At 46.6% G+C, this 19,601-nt stretch overlaps 1 protein-coding gene across 7 annotated transcripts in view; it reads right to left on the bottom strand.

The window, feature by feature from the left end:
* Positions 1 to 19,601, bottom strand: part of ANKRD44 (ankyrin repeat domain 44) — a 145,520-nt gene that overhangs the window by 114,977 nt on the left and 10,942 nt on the right. The window contains exon 1 of one of the 7 annotated variants that reach the window (XM_082763360.1): positions 15,607 to 15,736. The exons of the other annotated variants lie outside the window; for them this stretch is intronic. Within the exon in view, the coding sequence (XP_082619486.1) occupies positions 15,607 to 15,633 (27 nt within the window). The 5' untranslated portion in view covers positions 15,634 to 15,736. Of the gene's footprint in view, positions 1 to 15,606; positions 15,737 to 19,601 lie in introns of those variants that run through there. 7 annotated transcript variants of the gene reach the window in all.

Genomic DNA, 19,601 nt, shown 5'->3' with positions numbered 1-19,601 from the left:
AAAAGTAACAGCTCCAGATGGTTACACACATGGCTAGGTGCAAAAAGGCAACCCCTTAACAGTTGAAAACACCATAAAAGCTGTTAGGACAGGAAGCAAGTAATACCAAACCAAGGAACTACAAAAATAATTACTCAAATTAACAATGCTGCCGTCCCAGAAAACAATTAGAAGAGAAATAACACCACCACCATTAAACTTGTGTTTCACACAACATTTACCAAAATAACACCCCTTCCCCGTGTCCTCCCGAGTGCTCCATCATCCAATGCATCACGTCCCCAGGGGGATAATAAATGCACCCAAATTCATCACCTTAATGCAAGAGATGTCAGAGGGAATTTCTAAGCCATCTGATACACCCCCTCCATTTTCCATTCCATTCCCTCCAGCAACAAGGTAGCTCCTGAGTGGCAATAATATTTATTATTGCTATTGACCGCTGAGATAAACCCAGAAAGCTGCATTTGGGGGGAAAAATGCCAGAAAGGTTTCGCACTGGGTATTCTGTGAAAGGCTAATTGCAAGAACTAAGCAATGTTCAAAGAAACTAGTTAACGACTGCAGAAGAGAGATTTCATGTGCCAATTCATGTGATTGGGTTCATGTGCCAGAGCTGGTTTGGGTTGGTTTTCAAGATTTGGAGAAGCACCTGTGGGGCACGGCCCGAGAGGACAGGCTGCTGGCAAAGGACCACGCTGCTCCGAGAGGCACGCTTCGGCACATTTTCTTTGCTGGCTGTTGGGTTCACGACCAGGCTGATGCTTTCCATACAAGTGCCCAAAGGTTGCAAGAGATACTGCACCAGCTAAAACGCTGCCTGTCTTTTCACAAAGTTTTCAGGGGAAAACCAATCAAATCTTAACAGTACTGCATACAACATGCAGTGATTTAAAGCAGAGGGAAGACACGTGCCAGAAATAAATCAGATGGGACTCAAAAAGGTGAAATTACATGTCTGTAAGGCATCTTGCTAGGGCAGTCTAAGTATGGAGGAGAGAAATCAGCGGGTCACTGGGTGTGACACTGTGATGCATCACCACATCCGTGCTCCACTGAGCCTTAAAAAAGAAGTGGCTAGAGACCGTAGTCATTTATATAAAAAATGCAAAAAGGAAGACTTTGTAAGCATAGGTTAGAGCAGACTTTCCTTATATTGGTACAAGAAACTTTACTTTACTTTACTTCCCTGGTGGTGCCAGGGCATCATTCCGTTCTGGGCGCCCCTTTGGCAGCCAGCGGTTTGGCCGGCAGCACAAACCTGGATGGTTTTGGGCAGCCTCTTTTAGGAAGCCCCCGTATTTAACGCACTGTTCACAGAAAGTCCCACCGTGACATAAGAAAAACCACTTGCCTATCTTCAGCTTTCCAAAAGTATTTTGATGTACAGTCCACACACAGTCCCACAAGAAATGTGTAGAACAAAGAATGAATTCAAAAATAATTTCTTAGTGATGTAAATACCATATAAGCACATTTGTCTTAAATTCATTTTTTTAAATATTATTGTCCCTTTTTTTTTTCATTACAGCATTCAGGGGTTGTTTTTTCATTTCCATGTGCACTCTGCACCTGCGTATTGAACACATTCCTGAACATTCAACAATGCATCTTACCTTTAAGGTCAGGATGTGGTTTTATTGCTGTTTTGAAGCTGTTTTTTCCTTTTAATCTACTTTTTTAGGGTGTGCGGAAGCTACATGGAGACACATACCAAAAGAAATTCTTTTTCTGTCGAGCCGTTCCCCGTGGTCGCAGCAGCTCATCCACAGCCCACCTGCACTGGGCTCCTCTCTTTGCACAAACCCTGCAAGGCAGCAGACGTGCTGACAGAGCAACGCAAGCAGTATCACAGCTGGCAGAACGAGCAGCACACAATAATTTCAAAAGACAAGAAGAAAGCAGAACAAAATTTCCAAAAGAACGAACAGATGAAACTAATTATCAGGCAATTTCAGAGACAGACTTTGGGTGGCTTCAGAGGAGGCGTGGCAGAGTTCAGGAAGGGAAAACCAGAGGCAGCCAAGGGGGCTCAGCTATTCTGGGAGAATCCAGGGAGCGTGATGCCACTCGGGATCGAGAGACAGAATTTAATAACTGCTTGGAGCCAGGCTGAGGTAGGACAGAGGGCACAACATTTTTGTGAAAGATGCAAGCTTTGGAAGCAGACACACCATAGCTCTGCGTGGTGCACGCTGGGCAGCACAGCAGCGCATCACTTCTGCTCTCCGCTTTGGGCCCTGAGAGGTTGCCCTGGGCTGGGACAAGCAACTGCAGCGTCTGTGTTCAGAAACAACTGGAATAAACCAAAGATCAGCCAGCCCAGGTGTTTTCAGCAACACACCCATAATGCTGCCAGACAAAGTAAGGTTTACAACGTGGCTTCAGAGCATGGACTTCAAAGGAAGAACCAGCACCAGCCACGGAGACCACCTGCCTTATGACAAAGGCTTTGCCTACCACAAAACAGCCTGCCTCAGGTCCTAAAGGTATGCAGAAACTACATTCCCTGCCGTTACTCTTGCAAAATCATCATCTACTTTGTCCACTTGCTTTTAAGATGGGATTAAAGTTACCTTCAAGCAATTAGAGTGTGTGTTCTGTAATCGTGAGAAACAGTTAAATGTGCTCACACCTCTGCTGTATCGAGTTTATCTGCTCTCACCTCTCTTCAATCACTATTCCTTTCTGCTGGAATTTATTATAAAAGTAAAGAGATGCCAAATATAACAAACTTTTAAAATCTATACAAGTAGCAGAAACTCTGGTGTGTCCTGTTGCAGCCAGAAGAAAAAACTATTCAAATTTCCAAGTATTTAAAAAATATTAAAAAGATGTTAACCCATGCATCTAGAAGCAAAGAAATCCTTCTTCAAGCAGGAATTGTGTCACCCTCCTAACATTAAAATTTGCACTCACTCATCCCTCTGCTTCATCAATACAGCCAAAATGTTCTCGATAGACAGCTTTTCTAGCTGTTAAAAATAATGTTAATAATCAGAAAACATCAGGTTATCTCTCCCCCTTCCATTCATTCATCTGTCTTTGTAACATGCTGGAAATATCTGTACTGGCATGCAAGAAAGGAACTGTAGGGTACCATGTAAGGATTAAAAATGCTTCTGAATAGAGGAGTCAGTATCTTAAAGCCACTGCTACCTTGTGACGCTGGGTAGATTCAGACACTGTTACATTCCTTACATATCTACCAGGATCCTGCTAGAGCATATTTATTTTCTCCTCAGTTTTACAGCTTTCATTAAACCAAACAAAGGATTTTTGCCCCATTGCATGCCGAAACTGGAATTGCTTGCCTTGGCAACCAAATCCTGTAATTTCTACTCATGCCAAAAGCATCTTCATATATCACTAACTTTGCCACAGCTACGTCAGAGCTTGAGCAGAAAGCTGTGTTGCTGGTAGAGAGCAGAACACGCTCTGAGGGTCTGCAAAGAAAACAGTCACGGAAAGCAACTGGTGAAGAGAAAGAGGATCCTTGCATCAGTTTCCTGTATTAAAAAGGGCAGGAAAATCACCCAGGTGCCAGCCTCTCACCACACTTGTATGAGGAACAAGCCAGGCACTTACTGTTCCTCATTTTTCCCCTTGAGGTTAGCAGAAGTCCAGGCCCTTCACAGCGTTGTTACCGCTGTTGTAAATGCAACGTTAAGTTTCAAACAGGAGCACCCAAGGTCCCATCTCCCTGCACAGAGCAGAAAATCAGCAGCAGAGACTTCACTTCTCAGAAATCCTTACTTCCACCATCCCAGAAACAACCGTGAACAAGAAATGTTATAACTTCCCAACATGACGCTCTTGACTCCTCCTCCACTTTCAGTAAGGCTAGATGCCACCGAATGCAGGGAATGTCAAACACCGCTGAAATTTGGGGGACTAGGATGCAGCCCCCCGTACTTAGGGCTTTAAAACTCCAGTCAGCTATAGCAAATGATATTGTAGTTTCAAAATCTGAAATAATGCCAGTCTTCCTGTCGCTCTGAACCTTTGCAAGAAAAAAAAAATAAAAATAAAGATACGGGTCCTTCATTATGATGAACATTTGCTTCCATGCTTTTTTTGCGGTTCTGTTGTTTTTGTTTTTATTTTTTATTTTAATTACCTTAGCATCCTTTAGATGCTTATAAACCTGCTGTTCAACAATTTGCTTTGTATACTTCACAATGTTGGCATCAAATTGACTAACTCTCTGGCTCCTCACTTCCCCCTTACAAAAAGGCATAAAGTTTGTCTGTCTCCAGTCCTGCATTTTCCCCATCGTTCACAGACAAAAAATAATCTTTTCTAAAATTTCACACTTCTACGGCTATTTTTTCAATTTTTCTGACTGCATGCATCCTTTTGCACACCTTCCACATCATGTAGCAGACCCATGATATCATTTGCCATCGTTTTCAAGGCGGGCAGGAGAGGCAGTGGGAAGCGGGACTATCAGCCTGCAGCCGCCAGGGACACGCTGGGGTTAATGGCAGGATGTGCCAGCTGAGTGCTGGTTCCCAAATTTGGAAGAAATAACAAAAAAAAGTTTCTTTCCCCATCATTTACGAAGCATTGCCTCGCTCTGTACCAAGCACAGAAACCGTATAGTTGAGGCAGGGGAGCTGGCGTTTGGGGAGTGGAGCTTGGCTGAATCATCCTGAGGTCCTGCGAGATCTCCCCTCTCCTCCCCTTCCCCGCTCCCAGAGCCCACAATTAGCTCACCATCAGAGTGTCAAGGACGTCCCGTTACACTTGATAAATGAGGGTGAGCATGGGGAAAACATTTGTCTCGGTAGATGGCGGAGGCAGGTAAAACTCTTGCTTTGCCACTCAACGCAAGCAATCCTCACATAAAACCTCAGAAAGCAGACAAAATCTCTGAAGTCTCCTAAGCCCTAAAATGTTTTTAATAAAACATTTATTGTAAAAGCAGGCATTAATAGGCAGTACATGCTCAGCCACAGCAAGGCAGAAAGCAGCATCAGGTAATCCCCAATTTTAGCCAATAACAAACCATGAGGGAACCGACAGGGAGAGGAGAGGAGAGGAGATGCTGCTCCTTCAGCATCAGCTCTGAGGGAAAGCCTGTGGGAACACGCTGGGTCTCAGACAAACCAAACATCTTCAGCCTGTAGCACTCCAGAGGAGCAGACAGCTCTGTGCAGTGCTTCCTGTGTAAGCAACACAGTTAATTAACTCTGTGTTGATTAATGGGGCGCTCTCACATCAAGAATTTATTGAGTCTGTTATTATATACAAGGTCATAATTGCCAAACAGCCGCAGCTAAATACCATTCCTTGCCGTCTACTCCTTAAGCATCATAATGCAAAATTAATTGGTACTTGTTTGCTAATGAATATGAAATATTTTAAGTCATGCACCATAAAACTTACCACTGGTATGTTCCTTTCTAAACACCCATGAATGAACTAAACTGCTTTAATACCTTGGGAAGAGCCTCCTCTCCGCGTGGGATGGGTAGTTCACTGCTCTTCGTAGCAGGGCCTTTCTGCGCTCAGACATTTACCAAAAGAGCTGTTCTAGAATAATTAGCCAGTAGTAATTCCACTTCCACAATGCATTAAGACTGACTGGCAAAAGATGCTTTCATGCAAGGCTATGAGGAGCACCCACACCAAAATATCTACCCAGAACAGTTATTTTGGGGCAGCTGTTTCAGTGGATTTCCAAGCTCAGCTGAGATCAGCTCACAGCAACTGATCTAACTTGGCCTGGGGGTAGAAGGGAAGATCAGAAAGACACTTGAACCCCTTTGTCCCTTGTGGGATCCTTACCTCCAGGGTTAGCCTCTGTGCACAGAAAGGGCGTGCAGCATAACAAAGCAAATCCCCAGGGTGAAAGAAAAACATCCCAACTCTGGGATATGCTCCCCTAGTCCTAAGGGCAGGAGAAACCAGAAACAGCGTCCTGACCCTGGCTCTGCCACGCAAGTAGGGTGGGGAAAGCAGAGGGGCACCCACACCACAGCTGCAAGGGGCTGCAAGGCTGGGGATACAGCCCCAGCCGAGGAAAGCCCTTCTGTTTACCTACCTGCAGAAATAACATTTCCTCTAGTTATATTTCTAAAGTCTTGGTAATGCAAACCTTTCTTCAACAACATCTGTTTCAGAAAGACGGGGTATGAGCTACACAAACAAGGTCTGACTGGTTTTTTTAATTAGTTTAAGGTGGACCCAACAAAAACACGGCTTTTGTTGTGTTTTTTTTTCACTCGTCATGCTATGAACCACAGGGATCAGCACAGCTCCAAGGGGAGCACAGCACGTGAGAACGAACGCAGGAAGGCTCAAGCAACCAGGCTTTCCTCTAAGCCAACTGCTTGTCCTTTTGCAGAGAGGACTGCTTGATCAGTGAAACCAAAAAAATCTGGACTGTTTTCTCTACTGTTTGAAAGCAAACAAACTACACCAAAAGAGGGAGAGTCAGGAACCAAAGAATCACTTCTCAAATGCAATGCTATTCCTGGGACTGCACCCACACAGCGTTAGCACGGGTATTTACACAGTGCTTATTTTTGATGCTTCAATATCCCAGCGAGCAGCAGTGCAATTCAGCCTAGCAGACCGGACAGCTCAATAAGCTCACAAGGCCAGGCAACACATGAAGTGGTTTTGTCACTTCTGTGGGTCAAAGCCTCGGAGCACCCTTTGTGCAGGCAGCTGTGAAGAGGCATTTGGCAAAAGCCTGCTCCATGCTAGAGCTCTATGGAGACAGAAAATACAGAAGCAAAGGTTAAGGCACCGAATTATGCCTGCTTGTCCACTTGGTTTAAATTTTTGTCCCTATGGAATCAACTGAGGGATTCTTCAGACAGCTGTCTGCAAGCCTACAGGTCTTCAAAGACCCTTTTTCTAAAGTGCTGGAGACCACACGTCTGCATGGAGTCACTCGTAAGGAGTCACAGAAGGGTTTTCAGACAGTCGTCTGCAGAGCTCCTCAGCTGGCACTGCGGGAACCCGAAGTGCTGAAGATCATGTGCCTCTGCTCAATTTGCTGTCATTTTTCTCTCCATTTCCAGGCAGCTCCCCGGTAAACCACACGCCTGCCTCAGAGGGCACAATATAGTCATGAGAACCCATTAAAGATGCACAAACATTACCAGGAACTAGAACCAGAAGATCATAAATGGGATCCCCGATTAACAGAAAGCCTGTGCACAGGCCTGTTGGAAGAGGGCAGCAGCAAGGCACGCTGCAAGCAGCTACCCCAGCTAACAGTCCTCTGTGGAGGAGGAGGACAAATCTGTTCAGCCCAATTTGCTCCATTTCAGAGAAGAAATATTACTCCTCTGGGTAGCAGGGGTGAGGCACAAATTCACCGGTCTTCACAAAAACGCTTCTAAAAGCGTCTTCTGCTTAGAAGCTAGATTGTATGTATGTAAATATTGACAAATAATAAGCATGACTTAGTAAGGAAACTGCCTGGTTTCACCCTGACATGAAGTGGACCTTGTGTGAATGCACCCAGGAACGCCACCCCATCCACTTACAGCAAGTTTGCCTTGCTTGAGTTTGGGAGGCTACCTCCATTTCTCTAAACCCACCCAGCTTTACGTGCATGCTGTGGCCAAGCGTCACACAGCCCGGGATTATTAGGACATTCAGTCTACAGAAGTGGCGCTAACGCACAACAGGCTGATCTCATTTTTACCATTTGTACGGCCAGCTACAATGCTAAGCCTGTGACACGGGATTAGCAACCCGAGGCAGCCACCCACTGCAAGCAGCCAGAATAAACCTTAACCTAACCCACCAGATGACCCAGAAACCATTCCCTAACAGAGCACTTTCTCTTAAGCAGCACCAGTGCCTGTTTCACACATTACAGAACCAGTATCTAAACAAAATGTTCACTAGCAGTGTGCTATGAAACCGCGTGTCATCGTTCATTTCTCATCTTGCAACATCCTAAGACTGGCAGCAGCCCACGCAGTATAAACAGCACTCACACAGCGAGCAGGGCGGAAGGGCACCGCTGTGATTCAGCCACGGAAAGAAGTAAATCAGGATTTGGTTCTTGCTCTGTCACCTGCTGTGCTCTCAGACTGGACTTGCTCACGGAGTCTCTCGGCACCCAGCTCCCGTGCTGCAAATCAGGATGAGGGCCACCTCCTCCCAGCAGCGCTCTCCGTCCCACCCGGGTGCGTCACCCCTCTCCTCCACGCCTCCCTCAGGGTCGTGGCTGCAGCCCCCCTGTTCCCCACCACCACTCCAAAGCCCTCTTGGCAGGGCAGCTTTGCACCACCTCCCACCTGCCTTCAGCCAAGGGCACAGCGAGCCACAGGCTCCATCCACAGAAAGCAGCACAAGAAGCAAGGCCACGACCCCTAACAGAGGAGGGGATTACACACATCCCTAAAGGATCAGGGCTTGTTTACATTAAAATAAAGACATTTCCTCATGCTGGGCTTGATTCCCACCAAGAGGGAGGCAGCTGGACCGCTCACCTAAGCACACTCCTCTCAGGCAGGAGGGATGCTCGCGGGCTCCGGCACACTGCACTCCCGTGGCTGGTGGAGCTTTTTGGAAACTTTCCTGGAGTCAATGACTAAATAAGTCCCTCTCTTGATTTTAAATTGGAGATAAATGCTGCGTGTCACATTGGCAAGCACATTAAAGCAGCTGGAAGCACAAAGACAATATGGAGTATTTCAGGCCTTTGTTCTCTCATTTTTTACCCATGGCATGTTAAGCAACTAAAGAACACACTGAGCAAACCAGTGCTTTACGGGCAATAGCACAGGCTTCCAGCCTCTAAATCCCACCTTTTGCTACTGGCACGAGCGTACACAGTTAGGAAGGGGAGAATGAAAACACAGGTGAAAAGGACACGTTGCCCATCTATTATAAGTACAGGGAAAATGAACTTTATACACAGAAGGACAGCAACACGGGTGCTGCTACCAGCGTGTTGCTGTAAGAGCAAAGCAGCTCCCCCACGCTCCTGCAAAGGCAGTCGGGAGTCAACGCAGCCAAAGGCAGAACTTGGTCTGAAGAAGAGCTGTCAGAAGGCAACCTGCAGCCCCTTCACCTCAGGCAGGCAAGGAGCCCGTCGCATCAGAACGATGTTATGATGAAATGGGCCAGGTTCTCCATCTGAGTGGTATTGCCTGCATTATTAATGAAGAAACATATACAAAAGCTGACTGACATTCAGAGAAGTTTCCTTTCCCAGAGGATTCTGTAATACTTACGTGTCTACCAGAGCAACTGCTCTTTAGTTTATACCTTGTCCAAACAAGAAAAGGTAACTCATGAGGTTAGCAATACTTGATTTCTACCTTTTAACTATTTAATTTCTTCAAGTTACAAGCTCTCTCCTGCTGCCAATACTTTGTTTATAGAGACATCAGACACAGGTATGCAATTCAGGAGGCACCACAGGATTATTTTGCTCTAAGTCTTTGTATGGACAAAAGATCAAGCAACAAGTCTCTAAAATTGTAACGCCTGCAACACAGGGGGAGGGACAAAAAAAAAACCGTCATATGTTGAGATCACAAAATATGCCAGAACAGAAACGGCAATGTTTAAACACCAAATTATTCATTGCTAGTGCTAGTGATCATTTGCAGATGTTGCGTCATTAAAGATATCAAGATGTGGCCTTGGAGCAATCCTACATGTACATCATTCAACAGTAAAAGTTTTTTTTTTTCTTGAGAAATCAACTTCTTCATTAAAAAAAAAAAAAAAAACTAATGCTTTGGCTCAGCAAACAGATCCAATCAGATATATCTGTCAAGACCGTGCAGAAGTCAGCCACTATGGTTTTACTTACTTCCTCATAAAGATGCAGTAGCATGCAGCTGCAGGGAGGAAGCAGGAGCTTTGCAAGGGCATTCTCCCCAAGCACTCCTTTAAAATTCGAAAGCAAGCTATTACAAATAATTCAAGCACAAAAATGCACGTCTGTACATAAAAACAACTCATAACACGAAGTACAAACATCAACCGGACAAGCTTACGTTAGGCAAGGAGATTTAACATCGCGAGGCAAAAACACATTAAACACCCTCCAGTTTTGGCTGTACATCTGCAGCCTGGGACAACTTTTTCTTCCCCCAAAAGCAACACATATGCAAATGTCTGTCATCAAAAAGCACGCACTTTTTCAGAATGTCACAATTACCTAGCCACAACTAAATGCTGTAATTTGTTGACCAACTCCTTGCAAACTTCAATAATGACCTCAAACCCTCAGATAAAACTGCAAAATAATTTCCCTTCTTTTAAATGTAATTTTGTAATGCTTTGATTCCCACCCATCACCAGGCTGAAGGGCTCCAGGATCATGCTGCTACATGCTCCTAGTGCAGCAATTAAACCAAGGCTGAAGCCACAGCCAGCAGCTGTGGGAACTATTTAGTCCAGGCTTTGCAGCTAACAAAAAAGTGACTTAAGTCAGCTATGTACTCTTGAAAAAAAAAATAATTAAAAAATTGAAACACCTGAAAATGCAATTTTTCTAGCTCTTAAAGCATCTAAACTAAAAGGTTAAAATATGGAGGTATGACAAAAAGCATGTTCTGCTAGTAAGTTTAGCTCACCCATATGTTTTGCAACATACATGTACAGAAGCAGCAGTATGTGAAGCAGTGGCTTCAAGTGAAAGAATAAAAATCCAATTATATGGTCAATGTTGTCAAAACCTACTTTTAAATGCTGGCCTAATACAGGCCTATACCTATAATACCTGGCTCCTGTAGGCACCTGATGACACTAGAACCAGTATTAGTATCAGAGAAAACAAACAAACAAAAAAAAAGTTATAGTCAACGGTGATTAAAAAGGGATAAAAAGGCTAAAAAAACACAATATGCTGACTTACTGTGTACAATATCTGCCCAAGCCTGCAGACAGCCTAAACAGCAGCTTTTAAAGACCAAAGGGCTGGTCTTTCAAAGGAACAGCCCAAGATGTGCTGTTCTCAACAACCCTCCCCACATCTCGGGCCTCTGGCCACTCCAGCAACCAACAGGCAGGCCCCGGGGTCTGCAGGCTCCCAAAAACCCCACATGCAGCTACATGGCCATTTTCTTTGCTGTCTGCCTCTGGTTTGCCCCAAAGACCAGGCTGGAGGCCCTACCCAGTGCCAGCAGTTGGCTCCAGCATGGGCACCAAGATCCTCGGCCCAGCCTCGAGCCAGGATCGCGATCAGCAGCACCTCAGGCACACCGCAGGCGAGGACAGGCTCTGCTGGGCACCATCCACAGCTCGGGCACAACTAACATTTTCCTGGGGCGGTCACATATGCACACACCCTCAAAGCAGCCTAGGCATCTTGGTGTAAGCATCACAAAATCCTCACAGCATCACCACACTTCTGGAGGGTTTCTCCTCTACAGAAAAATATACAAATAGACGTGAGCACAGTGCATGACTCCAGGATCCTCCTGATAAAAATTTACCTCAAAACAAGCTACAAAGCCATCTGAAAATGATACTTCATAAGCCATGACCAAAAAAAGCAAGCAGCTTCCTTTCCTGCTCTGCACCTTCCTCTCTTTGGGGACTCAAAGTCTCTTTCCCCCCATCTGAAGAGGGCCAGACAAAAAACCTGTCAGAGCTCCGCGGCCACCTGGGAGGCAGCAGCACCCACCCTGCCCACGCCGCTAAGCAAGGGCAGGAATTTTCCAGAGTTTTTTTTATTTTAAAACACACACATTTGGAAATGTAATCAGCTTTGTTAGGAGATTATTTGTCACTGTTGTACTCATTTTGCTTTTGAGTGTGTTCGGATCAAATCCAGCCTCTGCCCAGGCGATTTTTATGATTTCTGACATCTGTTTAAAATCATTTTAAACATCTGCTTAATGCTGTTTCTCTGTGACCATAATAAAAAGGATCCTGATGGTCAGTGAGAACTGTCAAAGACAGGAAAGCGTTTGGGAAAGGGAGAGAAATGGTCCTTTCAGTTCCAGTCACACCGCATTGCCCTCAGCAGCCAAGGACAACAGGCAAAATACCTGGAGACAGGATGAGGTTTTGCAGCTAATAGCAGCCTCAGTGCACACACCATTTAGCTGGGCTTCATTACCCTCACACATGCTTGTAAGGGTAACCTAAAAATTATCGTTGTTTTCTGCACATGGGGCCTGAGCTGGTGAAACTAAAGTGACAGGAAATTTGGCCCCCCCCAGGTGCACTGGGTCAAGGCCTGTCTCAAATCTACAGCGAGTGTCTCTCCGAACTCAGGCATAAAAGCACCAAGCGCTGCATCTCTTAAAAGTAGCTACACCGACTTGATCTTTATGTAACTTCTGATTTTTGTTCACAGAAAAGATACCCGGTGCTTTCCAAGGACAGAACGACGCATTTCCCACGTGAACATGGGTGGCCACAAGCAGCACCCAGGCAGGGCAGAGCTTGCATCAGCCTCCAACAGCCACCAGGACAGACAGACAGGGGCTGCTCCACGCACCGCTGCCCCAACACGGGTGAGCCGGGCAGAGCACTGGCATCCCAAATCGGACGTAACTACCTCAGATTAAAAGCACATTCAGCAGGACTTCAGCTAATAGGCTTTCTCTTGAGAAGTCTGCACGTGGCAAACGCAGAAATGATTCTCAAGAAACTAAGCTACTTGATGCAAACGTGAGCAATTAAGAACAAGCTGTGTGAGAAGCGCAAGCAGGGAGACCTGTGGTGGGAAACACCCCGGCCACGGCTGCTCAGGGGCAGATCCAGGCAACAACAGCTGCTTGAAAACCAGCCACAAAATTCAGAAAAACAAGTGATACCCTCAGACAGTTTTGGTAAAGGGAAAGGAGACTTGCAAGGAGGAGGAAATGGCAATGCAAAACACAGTCACGAACAAAGAGCAAAAGAAAGAAGCTTTCCTCAGCCAGCCCCTGAGGGAGCACGGGAAGGTTTTTTCACGCCCCATCATCTTGTCCACAGAGCCAGGCTCGAGATGTGTCAGTGAAGCTTCCGCCTGAAAGTCTCTGGCCACCCATTTGTTGAAACACTCATCTTCTGCTCATTATGAACTCCAGCTTACGCACAAAGGCTTTTATCACATATAGCTGCATCCGCACATATTATAAAACACAGATGTTTATCAGAATGAAAAAGGTGCAACCAATAAACCGAGTAGGGAGCAACACAGAAATAACTCAGACCTGAATATTATATATATATATGCACATATATATATATATATATTTAGTCCTTAAAGCAATTCACATGCTTGCTGTAATCAGCATTCACTATAGAGATGGCGAGGGGAAAAAAAAATAAAAATAATAGATAAAAGTTTTATGATTTAGAATAAGTTTCACAGTATTTTTATATGAGGATGGGAGTATTTACAACTGTTACAACTGCACAGACACATCAATATAAAGATTAAAATGCTAACAATTATGACTTGTTTTAGGTTGTTTCACCTTAACATTCAGAAATTACTACTGGGGGGGTTACTGAAGAGAGAGTCCTGGGGGAAGTTCATGCAGAAATGAATAATGGTAGAAATGCACTTCCTGTGGTTAAAAGACTTACAGGCTTCTCATGGCACAACTGATGAGCTAGCAATTGCAATCACTTGGAAACGAATTCAAGTAACCTACACGCACCATATGAAAAATACTAAAGTCTGAAACTGAGCTCTCCTGCCTAAGGACAGAATGCAGCCCAACAGACAGAGACACTAATCTCTTTGGAGGTTTAAGCACAGCAATACCTTGACACCTCTCAGCAGTACCAGAAAAAAAGCAATAATGGAAGTCTGCCTTTCTTCAAAGCCTGTGATTAGTTTCTCTTCTGTTTGGAGGCTCTGTGTGCTGTTAGATGCCATTGGTAAGAGAAAGCAAGAATGAAGACAAGCAGTAAACAAGTTTCTTGGAGAAACATGCTTAAACACTCGATGTGGGATTCTCCAGTCTTCTCCTACACAAGTCTCTCCTCCTTGTGAGAGAACATCATGGAGCCAGAAGCAAGCATGTGCTACAGAAATCACAACCAGAGGCAGAGAGAAACTCTTGGTTTCAGAGTCAGCTTCCCCTGAGCATCGCAAACAAGACCTGAACAGGCTGCACACTGAGCACACAAAACACCAGCTTGCATTCGCAGCAGTCCAGGTCGCAACCATGGCAGCTATGCCTTGTCCAGTGTCCTACACACCGCAATCCTCATTGCGGGAGACAGCACAGACTGCTGTGGTCTCTTGCATTTAAGCAAAAGGAAGCCGTTTCCTGAATCGCTGCAAGTTATCGCTGCCACAATTGACTTGATACTCAAGAGCAGGAAGAAAGACAGAAGGAGCCTGTTCCTGTAGCCTCAGCAAGTCTGAGCGCGGGCAGGGGTTGTCACAGGAGCACAGAACTTGCCAAGCATGCCGTTCTTCGTCCCAGCTTCACCTCTGGTTCACCTGTGTCTATCTTTAAGCACGTGGGACAGCTGCAACCACGTGTCTTTTGGTGAGAGGGGCACCAACCTGAGGACAATGCTCTCCAAACCTGAGGTAGATAAGAAGTCCAGCTTGGCCTCACCCACACAGTGCAACCGCTGTGGGCTGTGCGGCACTGACACTTCGGTTACAGCTGCGCGAACTGCCATGGGCTGTGTGCCTACAGCTCTGAACACGCAGGAACAGACACACACGAACCCGTGGGCCCAGCTTTAGAGGAAGTGCTGCAGCCAGCTTTGAGCACGTCCTCCCACTCCTCCAGTCCCTCAGAAGTAAAAGAAGATCTGGTGAAGAAACTGAGGAAAAAAAATTGCAAGAGATCCAGTAGGAAGAGCACGGACAGACCAGTCTATCCCCTGGTAAACAACAGCAGACAGGTACCTGCAAAGAAAATCTGGCAGCCTGTCATGTCACATCGCCTCTCAGGGCACAGCCTGACCAGGAACCACCACCAGCAACCACCAAGACACCGAGCATCCCCAGGGCAGGCGTGCTGCAGGGGCGCTACAGCAGCTCCAAGGAGCCTCATCCCTCGTCTTCAAGGGTGGCCAGAAGAGAAGAGGAGGGCAAACACCAGGCTGACAGCTTGCTGTTGCTTTTTGTGGCAATACGGATTTCATCAAGACGTGATCCACTTGGCTTAAATCTGTTCTGACTTCTGCTGCTGCAGCAAAATCCTCACCACAAGATTTTTAGCTAAAGGTTAAAAATTCTAACGGCAGTGAAATCAAGGACTTTGTTAAACGCAAGAAGCACTGAAACGGCACAATTTCAGCCTGCCATAACGCACGTACTTTTAACATTCATGCTCACAGCTTGGATTATCAACAGGGAGATCCTGAAAGGAGCAGCCTGATCCTTTTTTTTTTCATTCCAAGCCTCTTCCCAGCGCCCTAGGAAGGGGTTTCACGGAGGCTTTTCTTAGGAGGCAGGCTGCGAGAGAGGCTGGCGATGCGGGCGCAGGGGGTGCGGGAGCTCGGCCGCCCGCGGGACCCCCGTGCTGCGGGGCGCGCTGCAACAAGCCCGGCTCGGAGCACGCCGCCAGGGCTGAGCTCCGGCACCGAGCTGCCGCCTCTCCCTGCCGCGGGGCCGGCCGAGCCCAGCCGCGCCGGGGGCCTCCCGCCCCACCCCCGCAAGGCCGCGGTGCCCCGGGGCCCGCTCCCTTTCCCCGCGCCCACCTGGTCGGCGAGCTTGAGCACGGCCATCCTCCTCCTCCTCCTCCGCCGCCGCCGCCGCGCACATGCAGCTCCCGCGCCCGGCGCCGCTGTCGCTGCGGCGGCTCCGCTCCGCGCCGCGCCGAGGCGGGGCGGGGGCAGGGGCGCGGGGGCCGCCTCGCCCGGCCCGGCCCGGCCCAGGAAGCGGGGAGGGGCGGCCGGGACGCCTCAGCGCGGCCCGGGCCCGGCCGCCACCGCCGCCTGCCGCCCGCCGCCTTTGTTCCCGCTGCCCACGGGCTGCCGGCGCCGGGCACCTGCGGCCCGAGGAAGGGGGGAGCCGGGAGCCGGGAGCCGGGCCCCTCGGAGCCCCCGCGAGCCCCGTGGAACAGGAGGGGAGAAATAAATAAATAAATAAATAAATGGGCGTCCTCCAAATTTCCTGTCACAACCGCGGGTGCCCTGAGCTGCTGGGGGGCTCCAGCACCGGAGCCGAGCAGCACGCCCGAAGGGGGGATGTGCTTGCCTGCCCCGCTGAGGGGACGGGGTGAAGCCCGCATCATTTACCTGTGTGCACGGGTCTACACGCGGCAACAGGACTTAGAAACGCTCCAAAGGTGGCAACAGGGCGATCAGATTTTTCTGAGGACACGTAAATGAAAAGGATCCAAGATCCCCTTTCCCTCCTCTGTCTGGCACACAGAGGCCAAGCTCGGGTTTACTGCATTTTCCCCACACATCAGATTGTGCAGAAATGCCCCCCTACCCCGGGACATAAGCAAACAAAAAAAAAAACATAAATCACTGTTACATTGTTTTGTTTGTTTGTTTTTTACCTTTGATTACAGAATGGGGCAACTTAAAGCAACTTAAAAACAAGAATTGTCTTCTATGGAAGAAAATATAACCGAAGAAGGAAACATGTTAGCTTCAGGCTTCTGAGACATCATTATAGATGGGGATTAAAAATAACAAATCACAACATATTTCAACTCCATCTATCTTTAAAAACTCCATTTTAACGGCAAGACTATGCTAATATAAATCAGTCCTTTAAAGGAGAAAAAGCAGCAAGAGACTCCCTTAGCTGTTAGGTTTGTCTGAGCTCAGGCCGCTTTTCTTTTTGATGTTTGCACCCCTTATGGGTGCAGTGCTATGGTTATTACCATGACAGCAAAGGCGTCCAAGATTTCTCTCAAAGCACAACATCCTCCTCTCCTGTTCACTAAATATCATACCATCATATTACAGGCTTATGACTTACCATGCCACATCAACTCTCTTTTTTTTTTCAGCTATTTTTTTTCCTCAACTGTTTCTTAGCCCTGGCCAGTACCTATCAGTAATTTCACAGCATATTTTCATGTGAAACAATGCAGAGTGATCAACTGTATTTCCTGGGCAGAAGATGTGCACAAAACATTACCATCCAGGGCTAATTATCCAAGTAATGGCCACATCTGCAACTCTCAAGCCTGTAGCACATTATGTTGACTTTCCATACAGAGCCAGCAGTAAGTGTTGTCAAGATAGGCCTTAATGAAAATATGTTTGGTATTGCCAGATTGTGATCTTGGATTAAAACTGTATTTGGAAAGGAAAAAAGCACACTGGGCCTCTGACAGGGAAGCCAAAAGAAACCTTCTGAGGATAGCTGGTGCGTTTCTTCCCCAGTTGCTTGTGCTTAGTCCTAAGAGGATTCTGTGAATCCAGTCAAACTCTTCTGTGAAAGACAAACACAGCACTCATTACACACCCCTATTTTAGAGAGTAAAATGGGAATATCAAGCTTTGAACTTTATGCTCAGGCAATTTCTGCGCAAAAACAAGGAACAAATTTGCCCAGAATACTTTGCAGTTGCCCAAACTGAGACTTTTTGCTTTGCTGGCCACAACACAGCAGGGCTGTGTAGGATACTGGCCTGCTATAAAAGGCTTCTGCCTTCCTTGCCCCCAGATCCCTCTCCACCCTTCCTTTTTTTTCAATAGTAAAAGGTAAATTCCTCCAGTTCCATCTGACACTGGATGAACACCATTTGCTCTTAGCAGCCACACGTGCACAGCAAGCTGTTTCCTCATTCAGGATTTTGTCAGGAAAGCACGCAGCTTTCCCATACCACTTGGGCTCAGTGAAGTTCCTAGGAAAGTTCAGGTTTTAACATCCAACCTGACCAGAATTTAAGCATTGTCATAAACAATCCATCCTTTGTTATCTCACATGACAATTTCATGTGGTATAATAGTACAAATCTTGGTCGGAGCACTAACAACTTGGGAGGCTCGATATCAGTTCTCTTTCACACCACTATGTTCCTGCATGGTCCTGGGTGGGCAACCCCGTCTTGCAGTGTGCAGTTTATGGAAGAAGTCTCCCACTTTGACACTGCTCAAGGAAGAACTGCAGGTAAAGGCTGCTGCTCTGAGCATAACCCTGCCATCATGGACTCAGCTTTAGTCTTCCCATGCAGAATCAGGAAAACAGTGCCTGGGAGCTGCACCAGAAGAAAGGGAAACAGCCTCCTCGAAATAAATCTGTCTGCACTGTACTTAAATGCTGTGGAGAACTGGAACGTGAGTAGGAAGTGGGTGAACAGACTGAGCGCAGGAGAGAGGGCAGGACCTCTCCCTGCACCACCGTTCCTCCTGCAGGAATACAAATACGTCTGCAAATTATCTACCAGATTCCCACATGCACTTCTACATCGCAGACAGGCAGATCTCCCCATTAGTCTGATGCTTCCGCAGTCTGACAGGATGTGGTCACTCTAAGGCAGCCAAAAGTCTGCACCACCACCCTCCTCCCTGCTCCTGCCCTGCCTGCACAGCTGAGCAGCAGAAGCAGCAGCTCTGCTGTTTTGTTCTCCAAGAGTCAAGCCTGCTGCTGTATTGAAGCAGGATGATTGCTCACAGATGGAGGGTGCGATCACTCCTGGATGCATGTTTGGCGCCTATCTCATGAAGAAAGCTAAAGGAAATACACTCAGCATAGCCCTTAGCAGCATTTATTGGCTACTGTTGAGCATGGATGAAAGATAGGACTGATAGCAGAGGAGATTTATCACTAACCCTTTCTGATGATGACGTCAGGTATCTAGCACTTCTCTCATCTCTACCTGGTGGCTGTCCTCTAGCAGCAGCACATACACATCCTACTGTGCTTTCTTCCTCTTCTACTGTAGGAGTCAGGCTAGATAGATGTACAAGCATCATTATAAGATTGCAGGAGTAGACACAAGCAAAAACGTAGAGCAAAAACAAGTGGCCACAGCAGGTGGGCAAGTGAAACACCAGAGATGGTAGCTAAATATTGCTGTCACCATCTCCCCCTCCTGCACTGCTACATCTTGAGGGGATGATTGTGGAGGGCCAGCAGTCACCTCAGGAGGTGCTCCAAGCTGCCTGTCATTGCCTTCTCCATCTTTTCCCTTTTGCTTTAGTACAAATTATTTTCACAGACAAAGTTTATTTTATTCCCCCTCCAAACCCAAGAGAAATTCTTTTTCTCATCATTTTTCCTCCCAGATCTACTTGTTCAGTATTTACACAGGAAAAAAAATAAAAATCACACAAAATGAAGCAATGCACAGATAAGGGGAGAGCAGACCTTAGCAGCACCTCCTCTTATCCAGACACAGGCCTCCTCCCATTTCAAATACTTCTTAATTACGCATTTGCAGCCAGGTAGTTAATGCACAGAGACGATTAACCATATAAGACAATCGGAAACTATGAATTGAAGCTGAATTTATAACTATTGCAGCCTTCTGCCATGTTACCAAAAAGGAAAAATCACCCCCCATATGTTGAGGTATCCATACCGTTTGTCTTAGCAAGTACCTCTCATGCAGATATATCCATGCAACTACTACTAGGTATGGAAAACAGGTGAAAAATTAAGGCAGATAGGCAGCTCCTTTCTGGTTACATTTGTCTAGAAATGCATCTCTTGGAAAAAAAAAAAAAAAAAAAAAAGGATTTCACCACAAGTGGAAACATTAGGTTGACCCCAGATCTCAAAGTGA

Source organism: Aythya marila, assembly GCF_965140915.1.
Source record: "Aythya marila genome assembly, chromosome: 6".
Taxonomy (NCBI): Eukaryota; Metazoa; Chordata; class Aves; order Anseriformes; family Anatidae; genus Aythya; species Aythya marila.
This window is presented reverse-complemented; position numbering and strand designations above follow the sequence as displayed.